General features: G+C 40.0%; 1 protein-coding gene across 1 annotated transcript in view; it reads right to left on the bottom strand.

Annotated features, from left to right (window-relative positions):
• Positions 1-533: 533 nt before the first annotated feature.
• Positions 534-19,485, bottom strand: part of susd2 (sushi domain containing 2) — a 25,078-nt gene continuing 6,126 nt past the window's right edge. Inside the window, exons 11-14 of the mRNA XM_072432914.1 lie at positions 18,703-18,981; positions 18,224-18,400; positions 7,046-7,142; positions 534-2,418 (exon numbers count right to left, since the gene is read on the bottom strand). Of these exons, the coding sequence (XP_072289015.1) occupies positions 2,346-2,418; positions 7,046-7,142; positions 18,224-18,400; positions 18,703-18,981 (626 nt within the window). The 3' untranslated portion in view covers positions 534-2,345. The remainder of the gene's footprint in view (positions 2,419-7,045; positions 7,143-18,223; positions 18,401-18,702; positions 18,982-19,485) is intronic.

The raw sequence follows: 19,485 nt of genomic DNA, 5'->3' as shown, positions 1-19,485 counted from the left end.
TTTTTCACATTTCACTTTTATTACGTAGACCCAAAAGTTACAAGTGCTATTTTGGACACCACAGTAACAATTTAGATGTATGAACACAAAAAAATAGGCCTATAAATCATCAACAGAGCATGGTATTTACAAAGACATGTCTGTCTAAAACTTTGCCTCCAATTTCATGCAACTTTGTTACATTTTTAAATGGTACAAAGAAGGCATATGGACATAGTTATGATCATAGAACATGTTTAGTCCCTCCGCCAAGGGGCAATGTCAAAGTAGATAACCGTCAAAAAGAGAATTCTTTGTTGGCCACATAATGATATATTTAAAGTATGTTTATTAATGTAGACTATTCCCTAGCAAATAAACAAGATAAAACATAAAATAAACAAGCATAAGCAGTAAAGATAAATATTTGAAGAGATATTTTAGCCTCATTGAAGCAAAGGGAGTTAGTCAAAAGCAAAATAAAAACACATAATGTCAAATTAGCCTTTTAACAGTTTATTTTTTAATGATTTTTTGGAAGAGGAGCAAAAGTGTATTTTTTTTGGATACTGGCCTATAGATCTTGAAAATGTATCTAGGTCCTGTTTCATCAGAGTATTCGAGTTAGCCGCAAGCAACTCCTTCTCATTCATCGCAACTAGACAGCTAATTAAAATCATTAATTGAATGCTATTGGACTGCGGAAATAAATGGCTGTTGTTTTATTTACTTGGAAAACATTACAGTTAATTATAGCACCCAAATCTATTAGTCACTTTAAAGTTGCATTTGTGAAAGTTAACTTTGGTCAGTAAAGCAGGTACAAACGCAGATTAAAAAGAAATGACACGACTGGAGAGATAGGTCCAGGATACTGTTGAATTTTTTTAAAGGGGACTAATTATGCTAATTTCTGATACTTAGTAAACTATGACATTAACGTAATACAGAACCATGGATGGGATGATATAAGCATGCAGGACGATTACTAAAACATGCATGAATAAACAAGGTAATGATGAGAAAATATGGTCATAAAAGTCTATCTTGTGAAATAAATGTCCAGTTGTCCAGGTAAGATTTATAGCAAAAGAAGGTTAAATTAAGGACACTGTTTTATGCTTTTCTCCTTTTCTGAGGCTTTTTTGGTTCTACTTGTTTATAGTAAGTCTTACATGCATGTGCAATTCCACTCACAGATGGCAAGTTAAATCTTCTGGAATCCAAAATACTCTTAATTCAAGTAACTTCCCTAGTTACTTGAATCTCCTCCTCCCTAGATATACCATCTCTCTGATACAACCTGTATAATACTTGTGTGTCATGAAAATTCAGTCTTTGGTGCTTTGGTGCAAGCCCCCGGTGACATCTATGTAACGTTTTCCTCAGTCAAAGCTCCACACACAAAGAAACTAGCAGAAAAACAAGCAGAAACTACAGGGTTAACGTTTGACATGAGCGTGAACGCATCTGCCACTGTTTACAACCCAAACAAGACAAGTGCTGATTTTTATAACGATTTTTCTACACACAACATTTACAACAATCAGAAAGTTTTTCAAAAAAGAGAGAAAACAATTATTTCTCAAAAAGTTGTGCAATCTGGAAGAAGTTGAGATCTTTGTTTGAAACGTGTGTTGTTGTTTTAATACTGAGTTAATAAGCTTTTTGGAGGATTTGTTGGACGGCAGAAATGAATGCGTGTTGTTTTATTTGGTGACATAACAATATTCACACTCCAACCTGCCTGTCTTTTATTAAAGCTGACATATTATGCAAAATCAACTTGTAAGAGCTTTTAACCTGATTACAATAGTTTTTCATTTTCATTTACACACTCAAAGTTGTATTCTGAGTGATTCATGCATGTTTGAGTAATTTTTATTCTCAAACAGTAACATTAAAAGTAGAAAAATGAAATAAAAAGTTTGAAGTGCTCTAACTTTACTAGTGGAGGCCTGCCTCCTGTGTGCAGATGAATAGAGTTATTGCTTTGTCAGAAATGTTCCACACAATGAACTTTAGAATGACCACCAGGGCAGGTTACAGGTCAGATCTGTAACGAGGTGAGTCTGCTCACAGCAAGAAAGGTATTTTTTTTGCAATGAAAACAACTGTAGCAAGATGGATAAGTGCACTTTGGAACAATCCAGGGAAAGTATTGGAGATACATAGATGGCAGACCCACCATCAATGCACACTACAACTGTGTAGAAACAAATCACGCTGATTATGTACATGAATTGGTGTCAGTTACCAGTTGCTTCAATATTACCATTGGCTAAGAGGCTGGTTGATGTTATTTTATCATACATTTGGACACAGATAGTTAGTAATAGCAACTACAGGATCATACGAGGAAGAGATCAAAGTTGTCTGTAATCCATCTGTGTATCAGGGTTGTCCTCGAGTCTCTGCTCCAGTTCTGATTTTCTTTCTCTGGAGACAAAGAGGTGCAAAAATAGTCAATTAAATAATTCAAATGGCAATTTTGTATCTTGTCTATCTTAATGGCATTTCATGGACAACAATTTACAGATCAATTAAATGTTATAGCAGCTCTCAACAATATAAAGGTTGAGATCTCAAAGAAATTCAACAGAAAACCCAACAGGAGCTGGAAGAATCACATGAATACAGATCTCCAGGAGAAGCTTGCAAAGGAGAAGGACAAGAAGGAAGCCCTGAGGAGTCAGATGGAGGAAACGTGCAGGAGAAAACAGCATGAGAATGAAAAGCTGCTTTAACAAATAGAGGAGACCAAACAAAAGGCAGCCACACGACCATACGACCATGGAAGGCACCAAAGAGCTAATGAAGAAGAAACTTGACAACTGCAGACAGAGAAATGTGAAATTGTAGACGGATATACAAAGATTAAAAGAAGTAGAAGGGAAGCTGAAGCCCACTCAGGATGTAAACAGAGATTTGCAACAGATCTTGTATGATCTTCCTTTCAAAGAAATGAAATGAGAAACTCAAGCAGGACATTGATAAGATGAGATCATGTTGAAAGAACAAACCAGCAAGGACATGAACAAAGCAAAAGAGCAGAGAGAGAAGTTGGCCGCAAAGGAAAACTATATCGAATGTTTGAGGAAACGCTGACCAAAAAGTTAAATGAACAAAACAACAAGAACATTGCATTGTGTAAGAAAGAGGAGCAGAGAGAACATCGAGAGGTCGGGTCATGTCATAGGCAAGAGGAGAAAAGAAAGTGGTACAACAGGCTGTTCGGCCATCCTAATCCTAATACAACTTCAAAATAAAATACACAAAGACACATTAAGAAGCATGGGTAAACAAAGGTGGATCATCTGAAGCATGATTCTTTTAATAAATATAAGTAGTGTTACGTGGTACCATACAGCAAGTTAGTTACAGTTACTATCCAGATACTAATAAATAATAAAACTAGTATTGAAATTATACACCATTTTTTTCAATATTGACACAGAAAAAACATTGGACCTTTGCTGAATAATTTTAAATAGTCTTGAGCTCTAGACTAGTAGAAGACCTCACAATAATAGTAGACAAAGCATTTGGAAGTATTTTTTAATCTGACGGAGTGTTTCATTCACAGAGAATAAGCTGTCAACATTTTTGGCTACACAGACTTGAATATCTTTTTTGGACAAACAAAGGTCAAATTATATATTCAACATGCATATATATACTGTACTTACTGTACATACAACATATTCTTAACCATACTGCTCTCAACTTTTCATGTCCTCAGAGGCTTGAAACTGTATATTTCTCTTCATTTAATCCGTCTGTTTAATCTGTCTAAAAGATAATTTCCAAGTTCAGACAGAGCCCCCTATGGCTTTTGATGTGTCATGTATAGATGCAGCAGTGTACATACAACATATTCTTAACCATACTGCTCTCAACTTTTCATGTCCTCAGAGGCTTGAAACTGTATATTTCTCTTCATTTAATCCGTCTGTTTAATCTGTCTAAAAGATAATTTCCAAGTTCAGACAGAGCCCCCTATGGCTTTTGATGTGTCATGTATAGATGCAGCAGTGTACATACAACATATTCTTAACCATACTGCTCTCAACTTTTCATGTCCTCAGAGGCTTGAAACTGTATATTTCTCTTCATTTAATCCGTCTGTTTAATCTGTCTAAAAGATAATTTCCAAGTTCAGACAGAGCCCCCTATGGCTTTTGATGTGTCATGTATAGATGCAGCAGTGCACAGTGGCTCAGGTTGTAATGACTTTCCTGCCCCTGTGGTGAGAGGGTATTTAAACCTGCTTGAACTTGCATTGTTCTCTTAGATGTGGAAATAACAGAAACAGCCAGGTTTACTGTGGAAGAGGAGTACACTAGCTTCTACACACCAGCGCAAATGTCCACAGACAATTTTAGTGTAGTCTTTAGGAAACATTGTAGTTTTAATCAAGATTTAATCAATAATTTAAATTTAGTTTTAGACCTATATGGATATTGTAATACTATATATTTGTTGATTGAAAATGTTTATTGTTTGATTCAAGTTATAATTTTTTGTTTTTCACAACTTGAACATCAAGTTTGTATGGACTATAGGCTTAAGGGATTGAAAAGGAATAAATGGCAGGCTACACTTTTACACTTCAACAAAATATTTAAAGGGCCCATATCATACAAAAACGACTTTTCAGAACTTTTAACCTTCTCACTTCTTGCTATTGACATATATGTGCCCAAAGTGGATTTTTGATGGATTCTTGCAGTCTTTGGCTAGAGAACAGTCTCTATCCTTCGCCTTGGATGAGCAGAGAGACGGGGCCAGACGGCACTCACCAGGATGAGTCAGCCTGGTGAGTGCCGTCTGCATTTCCGGGTTTGTGAGCCAAGATATGGGTGATACTCTATAACTATTATGTTATGGGTGTTGCACAACACTTTATTATTATCAAAATATGCCCTTAGGGTAGACTATGAAATGAGAAAAATAGCATAATATGGGTCTTTAAACTTTTACTCCTAGTTTCCTGATCACTTAATACGTTTTAATTTCAGTTTTTATCTGCAAAAAGTTCGATCAACAACTATGTATATCAGTCAACAAAACTGCTAAGCACACACAAACTCAGTGTTATACTTTCTTCCGGAAGTGATTTGAAATAGGGTAAGACCTTCATCTCTTAGTAACGGGGCACTTCTACTAGAGTGTATTGGCTAATGTTTGTATGTATAATGTTTTCCAGATTTACCCTTATGCAACTGAACAAAAGTTAAGAAATATACAATGTTTTCAATATAAGAAAACGTATAAATCATGAGGAAAATTAAATAAACACATTCATTATCTTTAGATATCTTTTTAAACTAGTCTTTACACCATGTGACATTTACATTTAGTCATTGAAAACTGCACATATATGATATTAAGAACATTGATTGTATTTTAATCTGTGAATAAATGTCCGTGATTTGATAAAAAAAAGATATAATAATGTATTCTATTGTGATACTGTTATTTAATTTAGTTTCTTCTTGTTTTTTGATAACTTCTATTTCTTCTGCAGGTCGTTTGCACGTCTTCAACAAAAGTAATTTCTGATTCTGATTCTAAAGTTTGTCTCAGTCTATAAGTCAATTCTAACAATTCTAACAGATTTCATACATTTATTTATTAATACATTATAACTTCTAACATCAGAACTTGTAGGTTTTGTGAGGGTTCAAAATGCAAGTCAAGTCAGACTCGAAAACAGGAAAGGCAAGTAAAAGCATGCAATAAAAAAAAGCACATGTTGCACTATTTGGCAGTTTTTGGAGTGACATGACATCAGCTCCACCTCCTGGATCAAGACTCCTTCAGAGGCAGGTGGGCTTTGGCCTGCGGTCGCTGTAAAGAGGCGCGGTCTCAGGGGGGGACGTGGCCCTTTTGACTCTGACAGCCTGGGTTATAAAGTAGGGGAAAGCCCATACGAAGTCTATGAGCCCATAAAACAGGCCTTTAATTTGCCCGAGCGCAGCCTGGAGCTAGCACTAGCGTTAGCCTCTTGTTTTCCTGATGAACCCACCGGCTGCACTGATCCAGTCAGAGGAAATATTTTATGAGTGGAGCTTGTAACACAGGGATCTGCTGGACTACAAATACAACACATGTGGAAGGAATAAAGAGGAACACGTCCTGTGGCAATTTAGTCTTGCCTCTTAAATAGAGAGTAGTTTATTAATATCCAAAGATGGAAGGGTCAAATGCAGGACAAAAATAAAGTAAACCTCAACCATGGACGATGTAATGTTTCTGCTTGTCTCCATGGAGATGTTTCTGCTTTGCTTGGAATGTTGCACAGTATGGCATCTGCGTTACAGATCAGATCAGTGGAGAGATGACCCAGCTCCTATGTTTAAATGCAGGTGTTTTTGTAGCAATCAATGATATGTTTAATGTCATACTGTGGAACATTACGAGCAAATAAATAACATCTCCATGGTTACATAGTGCACCTTTAATTTAGGTGAAGGTAATTTGCCCATATTTCTAAGCAGATCATCTTTATAGCAGCCTTATATTTTACAACGATATATTTTTTCAAAGCGGTAAAAAATAAAGAAACAGATGGAGATTGCAGCAGAGTTCAGTTCTTGAAAATACACGCAACTTGATTTCTCAATAATACCGTTACATCTTTTTTTTTTTTCATGTCAATGCTTCAGGCTCTCTCAAACAAAATGATTTATGACATATTTTAGTGCTTAAAGTAGAATGTCTTCAATTGAAACGAGCGGAGGAATGACTTGACGCCAACATTTCTCCAATGCCAAACGTGATCTAATCCTTCAGCAAACAGCACGTAATACAAAGGCCAATTCAGAGCTGCGTGATTAGCCGCACAAAAAGACATTCATTTCTCAAATATTTTTTAGATACATAACTCGATCAAGCTCTATCAAAAATCCAGTAAAGATATACAAAGGTAGTTTTTTTTTTATTCGACCAAGGAAGGCCTGTTAAGCCAAGGAAGGCCTGTTAAGCTGTTGGCTCTGGTGGACACTGAATTGAGACTTTTGAAATAATGCTTTTCTCCAGTTAATCCAAGGTGTAAACTCACCTTTCTTGCTGTTTGAGATGTCGGTGAGTCATTATAATCATAGTGACAAATGTAGCGATGACTCCAATACCACCAAGTATGAGGTTCAATGGGTTATCTGAAGGAAATACAAATAAAATTAATCGTTAATATAGCCCAGTTCAAAGTCTGATTCAATATAGTACCCCCACCTCGCTCCTGGTTCTGTGTTCCCTTTTAATCATTACTATTTATGTGTAAATATTTTGTTCCGCACAGTTATGGACCGTTTTATGTTTCATGTTTTTGACTGAATATTTCTAACTCGTTTACATTGTAGGTACCACTTTATAATAACTACAACTTAATTTTTCTGAACAAAAACCTAATTCATAGTTAACAAATAGTTTATTAAGATTTTTTCAGGCTTTCTAACAACTTAATTTACGTTACTTACGTTATTTAGTTACTAAGCCTGGATGATTCTTAATACATTTTTGTACATTATGAATTAAGTCTTTGTTCATGCTTTATTGAGGCTGATAAAAGTGTAGATAAAGGGTTGAAAAAGTGAAGCTTGTTGAAGTGAACCTTTGTTAATATCTATATTATTATCTACATTTTTATTGCATTCACAATTTCAACTTATTTATTCCTATCTGCACTTCACTCTGTACTAAAACTCCCCTCACAAATTACTTCCTGCACCATGAAATTAACAAACTTTAAGCTCTTCTGTATATATTGGTGCACTTACTTCAAATTCGAAGGATTCAGATGAGAACAGAATTTACAACATGGTTCTTCCCCGTTCATTCTTGGCAATGCAGATCGAGCACAATTGTCCCATTTTCTGTTTACATTCATCTTATTAAGGGGATTTAAAGTTACGTCGATAATGCAAACATGCTTGAGCAAATATCATAAACACGTGACCTAATATAGCCTATAGTTAACAAGCATTTCCCTGCTGTTTCTGCAAAATACATTGATGGAATAGCACTGCATTTTCCTTGGGGTCTTGGCAAGATGTATGAACAATTCTGTAATATATTGGACTATTCAAACAGTGACTGAGCCAGATTCCCCCCCATAAAATAACAGGATAGCAAGGTAATGGAGATACATCTTAGGTATTGCGTTTGCTAGTTGCATACAAAACATATGCAGTTGTTTTGTAACTGTTGTTTTGTTTCTAATTGTATGCAACTAATAACAGTTAATAGTAATTCCTTTCTTTATTTGTATTTAAGGATGTTACAAAATAAAATGTTAGTGTTACGATTATTCTAATTTAATCTAATTTCCATTGTAACACATTACTATTCCTCAAGATTGTGACCAGCTACAACATTTAACTTTTAAACTAACAAAACCAAGTTGAAGTGACACAAGTTAGTTGTATTTATTTGGATTACAGATTGAAGTAAAATATTTAATTTTGCGTCTAGAATTGTCATGCTTATAATTTTTTCAGTTGTATTGTATAGTGATTATTTTGTGACCTGAATAATCACAATTATTGATTAACCAGATAATCTTGACATCCTTGTTTTCTATTGCAGATTCTAGTAAACTGTCATAGAAACACATAGACGCTGTAGCAGCTCTGCGCAGTGGCATAGTCAGTACACCTCACAGTCAGAAGGTCACAGGTTGTAATGGGGCTTTTCTGTATAAACTTTGCATGTTTTCAATCTGTCTGGCAGATTCTTTCCGACTCGGGAACGCCTATTTCCCCAGTTTATCCAAAACATCCAGGTATGAACGCCTGATCAAGATAAAACTGAAACTGTGGTATGAGTATCACAGGGGGGTTATTCTGATCTGGTGGTACTGAGGAGGAGGAGGAGGAGGAGGAGGAGGAGGAGGAGGAGGAGGATGATGATGGGGACCTTTAATTTATCCCACCAAATGTCAGTCTTGTAGCAAAATATAATAAAAGAAGCACTTAAGTTAAAAAAAAAAAGTACCAGTACAACAATAAGCAGCATATACCGGTATAAGGATTCAATATCAGGCATTAAAAGTAGGCATTTAACAAGACTATCAAATATACTTTGAATAAATTAAGATACTTAACAGGGTAGATTAATAAAAAATAAATAAATAAAACATATGTGGATTAGTTTAGTCCTGATTTAGATTTACTCTGTGGAATATTTTGACTTTGTTCATTAAAGTGACACTTGTAAGGCCATATTTGAGGTGGTACTTGAGAATCACCGGTTTAACCTGTTTAGTATACAGCACTACGCCAGTTTTTCCATCACTTTATCTCTCCAAGACCCATTAATACATTTGCACTGACAAACATCAAGACATGGTTTATATTTGAACTGGTTGACCGCAAACAATGGCGAACTGACTAAAATGTATGTTACTCAATCCAACTATGGTTTTACCTGCAATGTTAGTCAAGGATGGTTAAATAAATACTAAATATACAAAGAAAAAGTGTTGTTTTGTGGCAGAAAATTACACTTGAATTTGCTCATGTTTGGCAGTGTAGTTAAGCGTAAACCTTTTTCATATTTGTTGTATCCGTTTACAACTCTCAATTTTTATCTTAGCTTATAATCTCCTGAATATATACAATAGATTGCTTTAAAAAAAAATAACATAGTGGAGACAAGATAAAAATCCTTCGGCAGTTCTGTGGCGAGAACATCATCTGACAGCACAGACGTTTTTTCTTCTTGGTAACACTATTTATTTCTAAAATACGCTACTCTTGTCATCGAATATTATGCCTTGTCTGATTCTGAAGTATTCCTGGAATGTATCGGGGAACTTTTGACTTTAAAAAATCCACGTACTACGAGCTGCAATTGAGATCTAATCACACATGAAGAAATATGCACCTATGTTTTCTCACGTGACATTAAACTTCTATTACACAATACTTTCACACAATAACTTTATAAGATATTTCCTATTTTGGAAAGAAATATCCAAATAGAAACGTCACAAAGGATGAGCTTTATGATGAAATGTGTGGGATTGCATTTAAATCTTATAGTTTTAAGTCCTTTCAACCGACAACAATCTCGCCTTTGAGATTGAATATTGGCCCCACTTTTTGAAGCTATTGTGATTTTAAAAAATAAAATAAAAATCACTTCTTTATTTATACTGACAAGAGTTTTTTTGTTTCAGGGAGATAAGCCCAGTAATTACAAAGATATTAACCATAAAACAAATCTCAAACGGACAGTTAAAGAGCATAATAAAAATAAATAAATAAATAAAAATGATATACTGACTTTACAAATTAGAGGGTTTGAATACATTTGTTTCAACATATAATAACAGCTTGTCCCTATTCCTTTTGCAGACACATTCCCTTGACTTTCTAATAATATCATTTTCAGACACTTGCAAGTCATCACCACGAGAGAGAAGGCCATATTGAGCTGACGAATTAGTAGAAAAAAAGACAAAAAGGGATGATTAAACCAGCAGAGCCGCTGCAATGATCATGTTCAGCATCTTAACAGAAAACGGTCTTCAATCACAGGAGACGAGAAATTTGAACAACGTGCTTCAAAGTTTACTGATGCCCTTGGTTGGCATTTCATCTCGCAACTTCTCTTCTGTACGCAACCTGCATTATCGCGCACTTCAGTGACTCTCTGCGCTGTGCTATCTCTAGAGAAATCTGAGAACAAGACTGTGGACAGAAATTTAAACACGCTTTTTATCTTGCATCCGAAAATGGCCGCCTTCTTCCTCTCTGCTCCTCCATCTGTCATCTTGCCTTTAATCTCTTTCTTCTCCTCTGTGCATTAAGTCTGTTAAAGTTAAAAAGTTGTATTAGCATGGACAATATTGATAAAATACCAGTTGTTTCTGGGATCATGCTGTAAATGTTTTGAGGTTCAAATATTACACAAATACGTATGAACAAAAATGTCACTTTGCACCTTTTTTTTGTATATTTAATTTGCACTGCAAGTTTCTGTGTGACACATGAGAAAACAGCGCAGTGACAGCTGATAAGGCCAGATCTGTTTTAAAAAGTTTGATTTAGTTTTATTCAGTGCCACACTTCAATCTGTCCATTCACCAGTACGTTTGTATTGGCTGAACTGGTGGTAGGGTGCCAGCCCCTCAACCAGCAGATTGTACGATCAAACCTCAAAGAAGGCACTTGACTACATTGGAAATACAAAAATGCTTTGTTTGTTGTTACAATAGTGACACAATAGTTTACATCCATCCATCCATCCGTCCATCTTCTGCCGCTTTATCCGGGGCCGGGTCGCGGGGGCAGCAGTCTGAGCAGGGACTCCCAGACTTCCTTCTCCCCAGACACTTCCTCTAACTCCTCCGGGGGGATCCCGAGGCGTTCCCAGGCCAGCCGAGAGACATAGTCTCTCCAGCGTGTCCTGGGTCTTCCCCGGGACCTCTTCCCGGTGGGACATGCCTGAAAAACCTCCCGAGGGAGGCGCCCAGGAGGCATCCGGAACAGATGCCCGAGCCACCTCAGCTGGCTCCTCTCGACGTGGAGGAGCAGCGGCTCTACTCCGAGCTCCCCCCGTGTGGCCGAGCTCCTCACCTTATCTCTAAGGGAGCGCCCAGCCACACGGCGGAGGAAACTCATTTTGACCGCTTGTATCCGCGATCTTGTTCTTTCGGTCACTACCCAAAGCTCATGACCATAGGTGAGGGTAGGAACGTAGACCGACCGGTAAATAGAGAGCTTTGCCTTTCGGCTCAGCTCCCTCTTTACCACAATGGTCCGATGCAGCGACTGCATCACTGCAGCCGCTGCACCGATCCGCCTGTCGATCTCACGCTCCATCCTACCCTCACTCGTGAACAAGACCCCGAGATACTTGAACTCCTCCACTTGGAGCAAGGACTCCCCACCCACCTGGAGAGGGCAAGCCACCTTTTTCCGGTCGAGAACCATGGCCTCGGATTTGGAGGCGCTGATTCTCATCCCAGCCGCTTCACACTCGGCTGCAAACCGTCCCAGTGCATGTTGCAGGTCCGGGTTTGATGGAGCCATCAGGACAACATCGTCTGCAAACAGCAGAGATGAGATCCTGTGGTCCCCAAACCGGACACCCTCCGACCCCTGACTGCGCCTAGAAATTCTGTCCATAAAAATTATGAACAGAACCGGTGACAAAGGGCAGCCCTGGCGGAGTCCAACATGCACTGGGAACAGGTCTGACTTACTGCCGGCAATGCCAACACAGCTCCTGCTCCGGTCATACAGGGACCGGACAGCCCTGAGCAAAGGGCCCCGGACCCCGTACTCCCGGAGCACCCCCCAAAGGACACCCCGAGGGACACGGTCGAAAGCCTTCTCCAGATCCACAAAGCACATGTGGACTGGTTGGGCAAACTCCCATGAGCCCTCGAGCACCCGATGGAGGGTATAGAGCTGGTCCAGTGTTCCACGACCGGGACGAAAACCACTCTGCTCCTCCTGAATCCGAGGTTCGACTATCGGTCGGATTCTCCTCTCCAGTACCTTGGAATAGACCTTACCCGGGAGGCTGAGGAGTGTGATCCCTCTGTAGTTGGAACACACCCTCCGGTCCCCCTTCTTGAACAGAGGGACCACCACCCCGGTCTGCCAGTCCGGAGGCACGGTCCCCGAACGCCACGCGATGTTGCAGAGACGTGTCAACCAAGACAGTCCTACAACATCCAGATACTTTAGGTACTCAGGGCGGATCTCATCCACCCCCGGAGCCCTGCCACCGAGGAGTTTGCGAACAACCTCAGTGACTTCAGCTTGGGTGATGGATGAGCCAGCCTCCGAGTCCCCGGTCTCTACTTCCTCTTCGGAAGACGTGACTGAGGGATTAAGGAGATCCTCAAAGTATTCCTTCCACCGTCCGACGACATCCCCAGTTGAGGTCAGCAGGCCTCCACCCGCACCGTAAACGGTGTTGGTGAGACACTGCTTCCCTCTCCTGAGGCGCCGGACGGTTTGCCAGAATTTCTTTGGTGCCGACCGATAGTCCTCCTCCATGGCCTCCCCGAACTCCTCCCAGGCCCGGGTTTTTGCCTCTGCGACAGCACGAGCCGCGGCTCGCTTGGCCTGCCGATACCCGTCAATGACCTCCGGAGACCTACAAGCCAGAGTGGCCTGATAGGCCTCCTTCTTCAGTCTGACGGCATCCCTTACTTCCGGTGTCCACCACCGGGTTCGGGGGTTGCCGCCACGACAGGCACCGGAGACCTTGCGACCACAACTCCGAGCAGCCGCATCAACAATGGAGGCGGAGAACATGGTCCACTCGGACTCAATGTCCCCAACCTCCCCCGGGACATGGGAGAAGCTCTCCCGGAGGTGCGAGTTGAATACCCTACTGACAGAGGGCTCCACAAGACGTTCCCAACAGACCCTCACAATGCGCTTGGATCTGCCAAGTCTGTCCGGCTTCCTCCTTCGCCAGCGGATCCAACTCACCACCAGGTGGTGATCGGTTGACAACTCTGCCCCTCTCTTCACCCGAGTGTCCAAAACACGCGGCCGGAGGTCTGATGACACGACAACAAAGTCGATCATTGACCTCCGGCCTAGGGTGTCCTGGTGCCATGTGCACTGATGAACACCCTTGTGCTTGAACATGGTGTTCGTTATGGACAATCCGTGGCTAGCACAGAAGTCCAATAACTGAACACCGCTCGGGTTCAGATCGGGGAAGCCGTTCTTCCCGATCACCCCTCTCCAGGTGTCACTGTCATTGCCCACGTGGGCGTTGAAGTCCCCCAGTAGAACAACGGAGTCCCCGGTCGGTGCACTGTCCAGTACCCCTCCTAAGGACTCCAAGAAGGCCGGGTACTCTGCACTGCTGTTCGGCCCGTAGGCCGCCACAACAGTGAGAGACCTGTCCCCCACCCGAAGGCGGAGGGACGCGACCCTCTCGTTCACCGGGGTAAACTCCAACACGTGGCGGCTGAGCTGAGGGGCTATCAGCAAGCCCACACCAGCCCGCCGCCTCTCCCCGCGGGCAACACCAGAGAAGTGGAGCGTCCAGCCCCTCTCGAGGAGATGGGTTCCAGAGCCCAAACTGTGCGTGGAGGTGAGGCCGACTATAACTAGTCGGTATCGCTCAACCTCCCGCACAAGCTCAGGCTCTTTCCCCCCCAGCGAGGTGACATTCCATGTCCCCAGAGTTAGTGTCTGGAGATCTGGTCGCCGAGGCCCCTGCCGTCGACTGCCGCCCAGATCTCTCTGCACCGGCCCCTTATGGATCCTCCTGCGGGTGGTGGGCCCACGGGAGGGCGGCTCCACGTCGCTCTTTCGGGCTGTGCCCGGCCGGGCCCCGTGGGGTAAGACCCGGCCACCAGGCGCTCGCCATGGAGCACCCATCCCAGGCCTGGCTCCAGGATGGGGTCCCGGTGACGCCGATCCGGGCGACGTAAACGGCCTTGTTCTTGTAGTCATCATAAGAGGCTTCTGAACCGATCTTTGTCTGACCCGTCACCTAGGACCTGTTTGCCTTGGGAGACCCTACCAGGGGCATGAAGCCCCGGAAAACATAGCTCCCGGGATCATTCGGGCACTCAAACCCCTCCACCACGTTAAGGTGTCGGTTCAATAGTTTACAATTTAGCCAATTTATATAGATGACTGTTCTGGACAGGTGCAGCAGGTGTGGGAGGGGCCGGTTCCAGTCATGAGCTCTCAGACTGAGCCACAAAGGCTCCATCCACACGACGCTAAACTCAGGCAGATCTGCAAAGATATTTAGAGTAAAGGAGGTATTATCCACATGGAGCGGGCGTTTCTGGTGTCTAAAAACATTTTTGATACCAGCCCCCAGAGTGCAAAGATCTCAAAATAGCGGTTTGGTGTCTCTGCTGTTATGCCGTTATATATATAATGAATATTGTCCTCAATATTACACAGTGCCACTTTAAATGACAGCTGTTTGATTGCTCAAAAATTACATGCCAAAACATACATTCTTATTATGTGTACTGGCTTGCCTCTAAACTGATCTGACCTGTAACTTGGCCTGGTTTTGCCACTTACTTGTCTCTATGGAGATTGATAAGCACAAGGCCATACTGTGGTGTGGAACATTTCAGGCCAGAACATCTCCTTAGAGACAAACAGGTGGTGAACTATCCATTAGAAAATGTGTCTAGTGCACCTTTAACAAACCTGGTTTATGGTTAGGTATTCTGACACCTATCCATAGGTGATTGGACCAGTTGCAATTGAGATGAACAATTAACAATGATAAAACCTAAACATAAACCTAACTCTAACCCTAATCTTACCCTAATTATGGAAGAATATATTGTCAAAAGTTAACATTTGTGAAGAAAAGGCCAGACTTCATGTCCCTATGTAACTTAGCATTGGAATTGTCAATGACTGTGGTATGAAATAATTTATGCTAAAATATGTTTTTACACACTATGTTAAATTTTAACATAGTATACCATTAAACAGATTTAAGGACAATATCTATACTTTGGTGGGGGTCGGTGTAAACCCCCCCCTCGTCTAGATCCATGTTTCAAAGGCAGTATTAGGAAAAAATATTTCAAAATATTGTCCATATGAAACATTTCCCAACATGTACTTTGGGGTTTATTTTTCACAGTAAACTGGGTACAAGTTTCCCATAGTCATGATTACATTAAAACACTTGAAGGACGTCTATTGAAGCCACACCCTCATTCAATTTTACACTCCCTTGAGTCCGGCCAAAGATATTAACATTGATCATCAGAACTCACCGCGCCCCTGTCAAAGCTCAAGGTCATAAAAAATGCTCATTGACAAGTATTGCGGTTCATTCAAATCAATCTTGTAGGTGGAGTTTGACTAAAAGAACCTCCATCACCTCTGTAACAGCAAAAGATGTTAGAACTCCAGGTCATAAACGTTAACGTTCTGAGATGGGAAATCCGCCATGTTTTTATTAGCAGGCAAAATATGCATAGAAACACAACATAAACAAGCAAAGAAAAGATCTATAGAACAAGCTTTAACTGCTGGGTCGCTTTTGGTATTGCTTTAGTATTTGTACTACAGCGTCTGAATATATTTGGGTGAGAACAGACTCAAGTAGGTAATAAATATTGAAAACTAACTAGAAATTCTTGGTGTGAAGACACAATCCAGGGTACAGAGCAAAGCATGAGCTGATCGACAAAATAATATATATATATATATATATATATATATTGAAAATGTGCTTTTGAATATTCAAAACTCGAAGAGCAAGCATGTTATTTTAAAAAGAAAATGGTCTGAAAGGTTCAAAGGAATTTGATTTGTGAGACATAAAATAAAAATAACAGATCATTGCAGTGTAATCTTCCAAACAAGAGCATAAGATAATATTTATTTATTTTCTTCTCTTGCATTTATGGAATTACAAGAGCTTTTATTGCTTATAATATTCCCTTCCAAATCCAAAGTTGTATTGCACTTCTTATGAACACAGGGATTAGTCACACTGGCCGTTTAGGACCCTGACATGGCCCAGGGTCACTGAGGGGAATGACAGGGGTAACACCTGCTGCACACCTCTAGGCTTGTTGTTAGCTGTTAGTGCTGATTTGGCTAATGAGAGTTAAGAGTGAAAAGTGTGATCATGGTTGTAAAGGACAAGCACTACTGTGAGCACTTTGAACAACTTTTAATTGTCGTAATAAGTGAGAACATATAATGAGAATTCTCACTGAGTCACTGAGCATTTTCAATTCAATGGATTATTAAACTTACATTCAACAGTTATTCATATCAATAATACAAATTTCCCATAAAGTTATACCAGCCCATGCCCTCCATATGAAATCATGACATAATCATATTTAAGAACTTGAATGCCAAGTATTAGATGTAACATAAAATGATATACAATACTAAAGTTCAAACATCTAAGACCTGCAAACCTTCCCCTGACACACATTGTCTTTGCTTTTTATACTGTCTATATTTAGCACAAAGGCGAAAGAGGAGGGCATACATCTGATAATTTAGAAGAAGAACCGCTGTGGAGACAAATGCAGAAGAGCGAAACGACGCAATAAAAAGTTGTAGTGTCTGTCTCTGAATTAAAAGCCTGTGACAGAGAGAAATATCACATAGAGTGTTAGAGAGAAATAACACATTGAGGCTAATAAAAAGCACTTTTAAACAGTGACATATTCATGATAATAAACCTGCTGAATTTGATTGTGTGTTGCCGTGCACAGTGACTAGGCCTTACAGATGCAACCTATTACCAATAAAAAATGCAGTAATTGTAATGAAGTAAATATGGAGGACAGGGAGCCAAGGACAATTAATCATATACACACATGCTACTTTCTATTTCCTTCTATAACAGTGTTTATAACGTGAATACAAATAACTGATCACTCTAGATTTTAGTCATTATGGTAATTTGAAGTTGACTAAAACATTCCACAGGAAACACTGCCATCTGTAGACAGAAGACTAGAACTACAACAAAATGCAGAGACTAGTTCCAATTCCTCGCTACAACTTATCAAAGAGGGGAAAACCAGAAGTCAGGGTTATTAATTTAGGTAACGAATATTTGGTCAAATCCGTTCACACTCTGTTTGATACTCTAATTTAAAGATGCATTACAAAACTTTTCTGATGGAACAACTACAACTACTCTCCATGGATTTCATTGCTTTACCTTAACAAACCTGTAATGTGCTTCTGTGATATGGCACAAAATGTTTTATGTTTGATCCCATTAAACGCATCTCTATCCTAATCCGATCTGTGGAGAGGTGTCCCCACTCACAAAAAGAATTAACGTTTTCATGTATTTTGAGCAATAAAAACACCTTTAATTGAATGAATGCACAATAGAGGTGTTTAATTGCATACATACAATATTCCAGTCAAAGCAATAATATCTTCATGGAGGCAAGTTCAGTATGCTACATTAATCATCATGCTAGAATTTAAAAACATTAGATAAACTCAATAAAAATAAAATGTCACCATAAGCTCCAAGTTAAACCCTGTACCGGTCATTTGATTCAACAGCAGGTATCCAAACTAGGTAAGATATGACTCTTTTCATGACACTGGGGCAGATGGGACAGACGTAGGAGGGTTTCTGTATTTTTCTTTGAGATGGTCCTTTTCTTTTTGATTTTACCTTTCGCCCTCTGGTTTTTGTTCTGCTTGTTTGTGTTTCAATGTAAAAATGTTGAAAAAAGTACTCTTTTCAATATTTTTTCTGAACCAGTCAAACTGACCTGTTATACAGTGAGGCCGGCTTCCTGTCCACGCCCCGTCCTCATGACACGTACGCTCTGCAGATCCATACAGCACAAAACCCAGGTCGCACGTAAAACTGACCACGTCCCCCTTCAGATAATGAGTGCCGTTCTTTCTGCCATTGTTAGGTGTCGGGAGCCATCCACATGAAGCTACTAAAATACAAAGAATACATTTGACTAGTTATTATTTTAAACAAGCACTGGAGGATATCAATAAATCTTGTTTAATTGGAATATTTGCGGACAGATTTTGACAGTTTGCTACACTACTAAAAGAAGCCCATTCATTTCAAAAGATGTTTGTGGATGTATAAACTATAGGCTTAGCAGCTTTTTTATACACAGACATAGTTGCACATATACATCATTGCGGACGATATTACTTTACTTAAATAATTATAGCTTGCGATTTAGCTGATCCCGATTCAAACTGACATTTTTGTAACTGACCATACCTGGTTTCAAGTCTTTAACTAGGGCGAGGTGCCTTTGGAGGGACATGAATGTGGAATTTCCGATGACCAGGCTGCGTGTGAGCAGTGTATCGTATTTACAGAAGAGTGCTCCTTCTCCAGAGCACAGAGTCCACATGCTCATCACCAGAGGGTCCCCAGGGTCCTCCGACGGGTGAAAGACAGGCACAAGAGCAGGTCGTCCAGCTGCAGGAGCGTGGTAGGTCTCCAAAAGATATGTGGAATCATAAGTGAAGAGGGATGACGTCTGTGAAATTTCCCCTGTCAATTAAAGCCAAAAACAATGTAAGTAAAAGGCACATTTAATGGATTTTTGATGTTGTAGACCAGTGGTTTCCAACACTTTTTTCTCGAGCACCCCCTAAACGTTTTCTCACACCTAACTTGAGTATGATGATTATTGAGTCTGTTTACCGGTCTATTGTCAAAGATTACAATTAAATGTTCTTGTTTTTATGATAAATATGTTCAAATCTTAAACATTCCCAAAAATGTTAACGTGTTTATTTATTTTCAGGCTTTTTCGTTGATAACTTTATTTTCTCAGTTCAACAACTTTATTTTAACTTTTTATCACATCATAACAAGTTAACGTTCACATTTTAATGAAAATGAAAAAAAAAAGTAGCTAAAATGACTTGACTGATATTAGCCTGTCAGGCTATTATCAGGAGGTTCTGCCCGGTGGGCGGGGTCCTACTCAGAGCAGGAGAAATATCTGAGTTCTCAGACTAGATCCACAGATTGAGAATGACTCTTGGATGA

The sequence above is a fragment of the Eucyclogobius newberryi genome, unplaced genomic scaffold (genome assembly GCF_026437365.1).
Source record: "Eucyclogobius newberryi isolate DKJ021-1_F unplaced genomic scaffold, fEucNew1.0.hap1 SCAF_6, whole genome shotgun sequence".
Classification (NCBI taxonomy): domain Eukaryota; kingdom Metazoa; phylum Chordata; class Actinopteri; order Gobiiformes; family Gobiidae; genus Eucyclogobius; species Eucyclogobius newberryi.
Note: the sequence above shows the minus strand (reverse complement) of the source record. Positions and strands in the feature narration are given on the sequence as shown.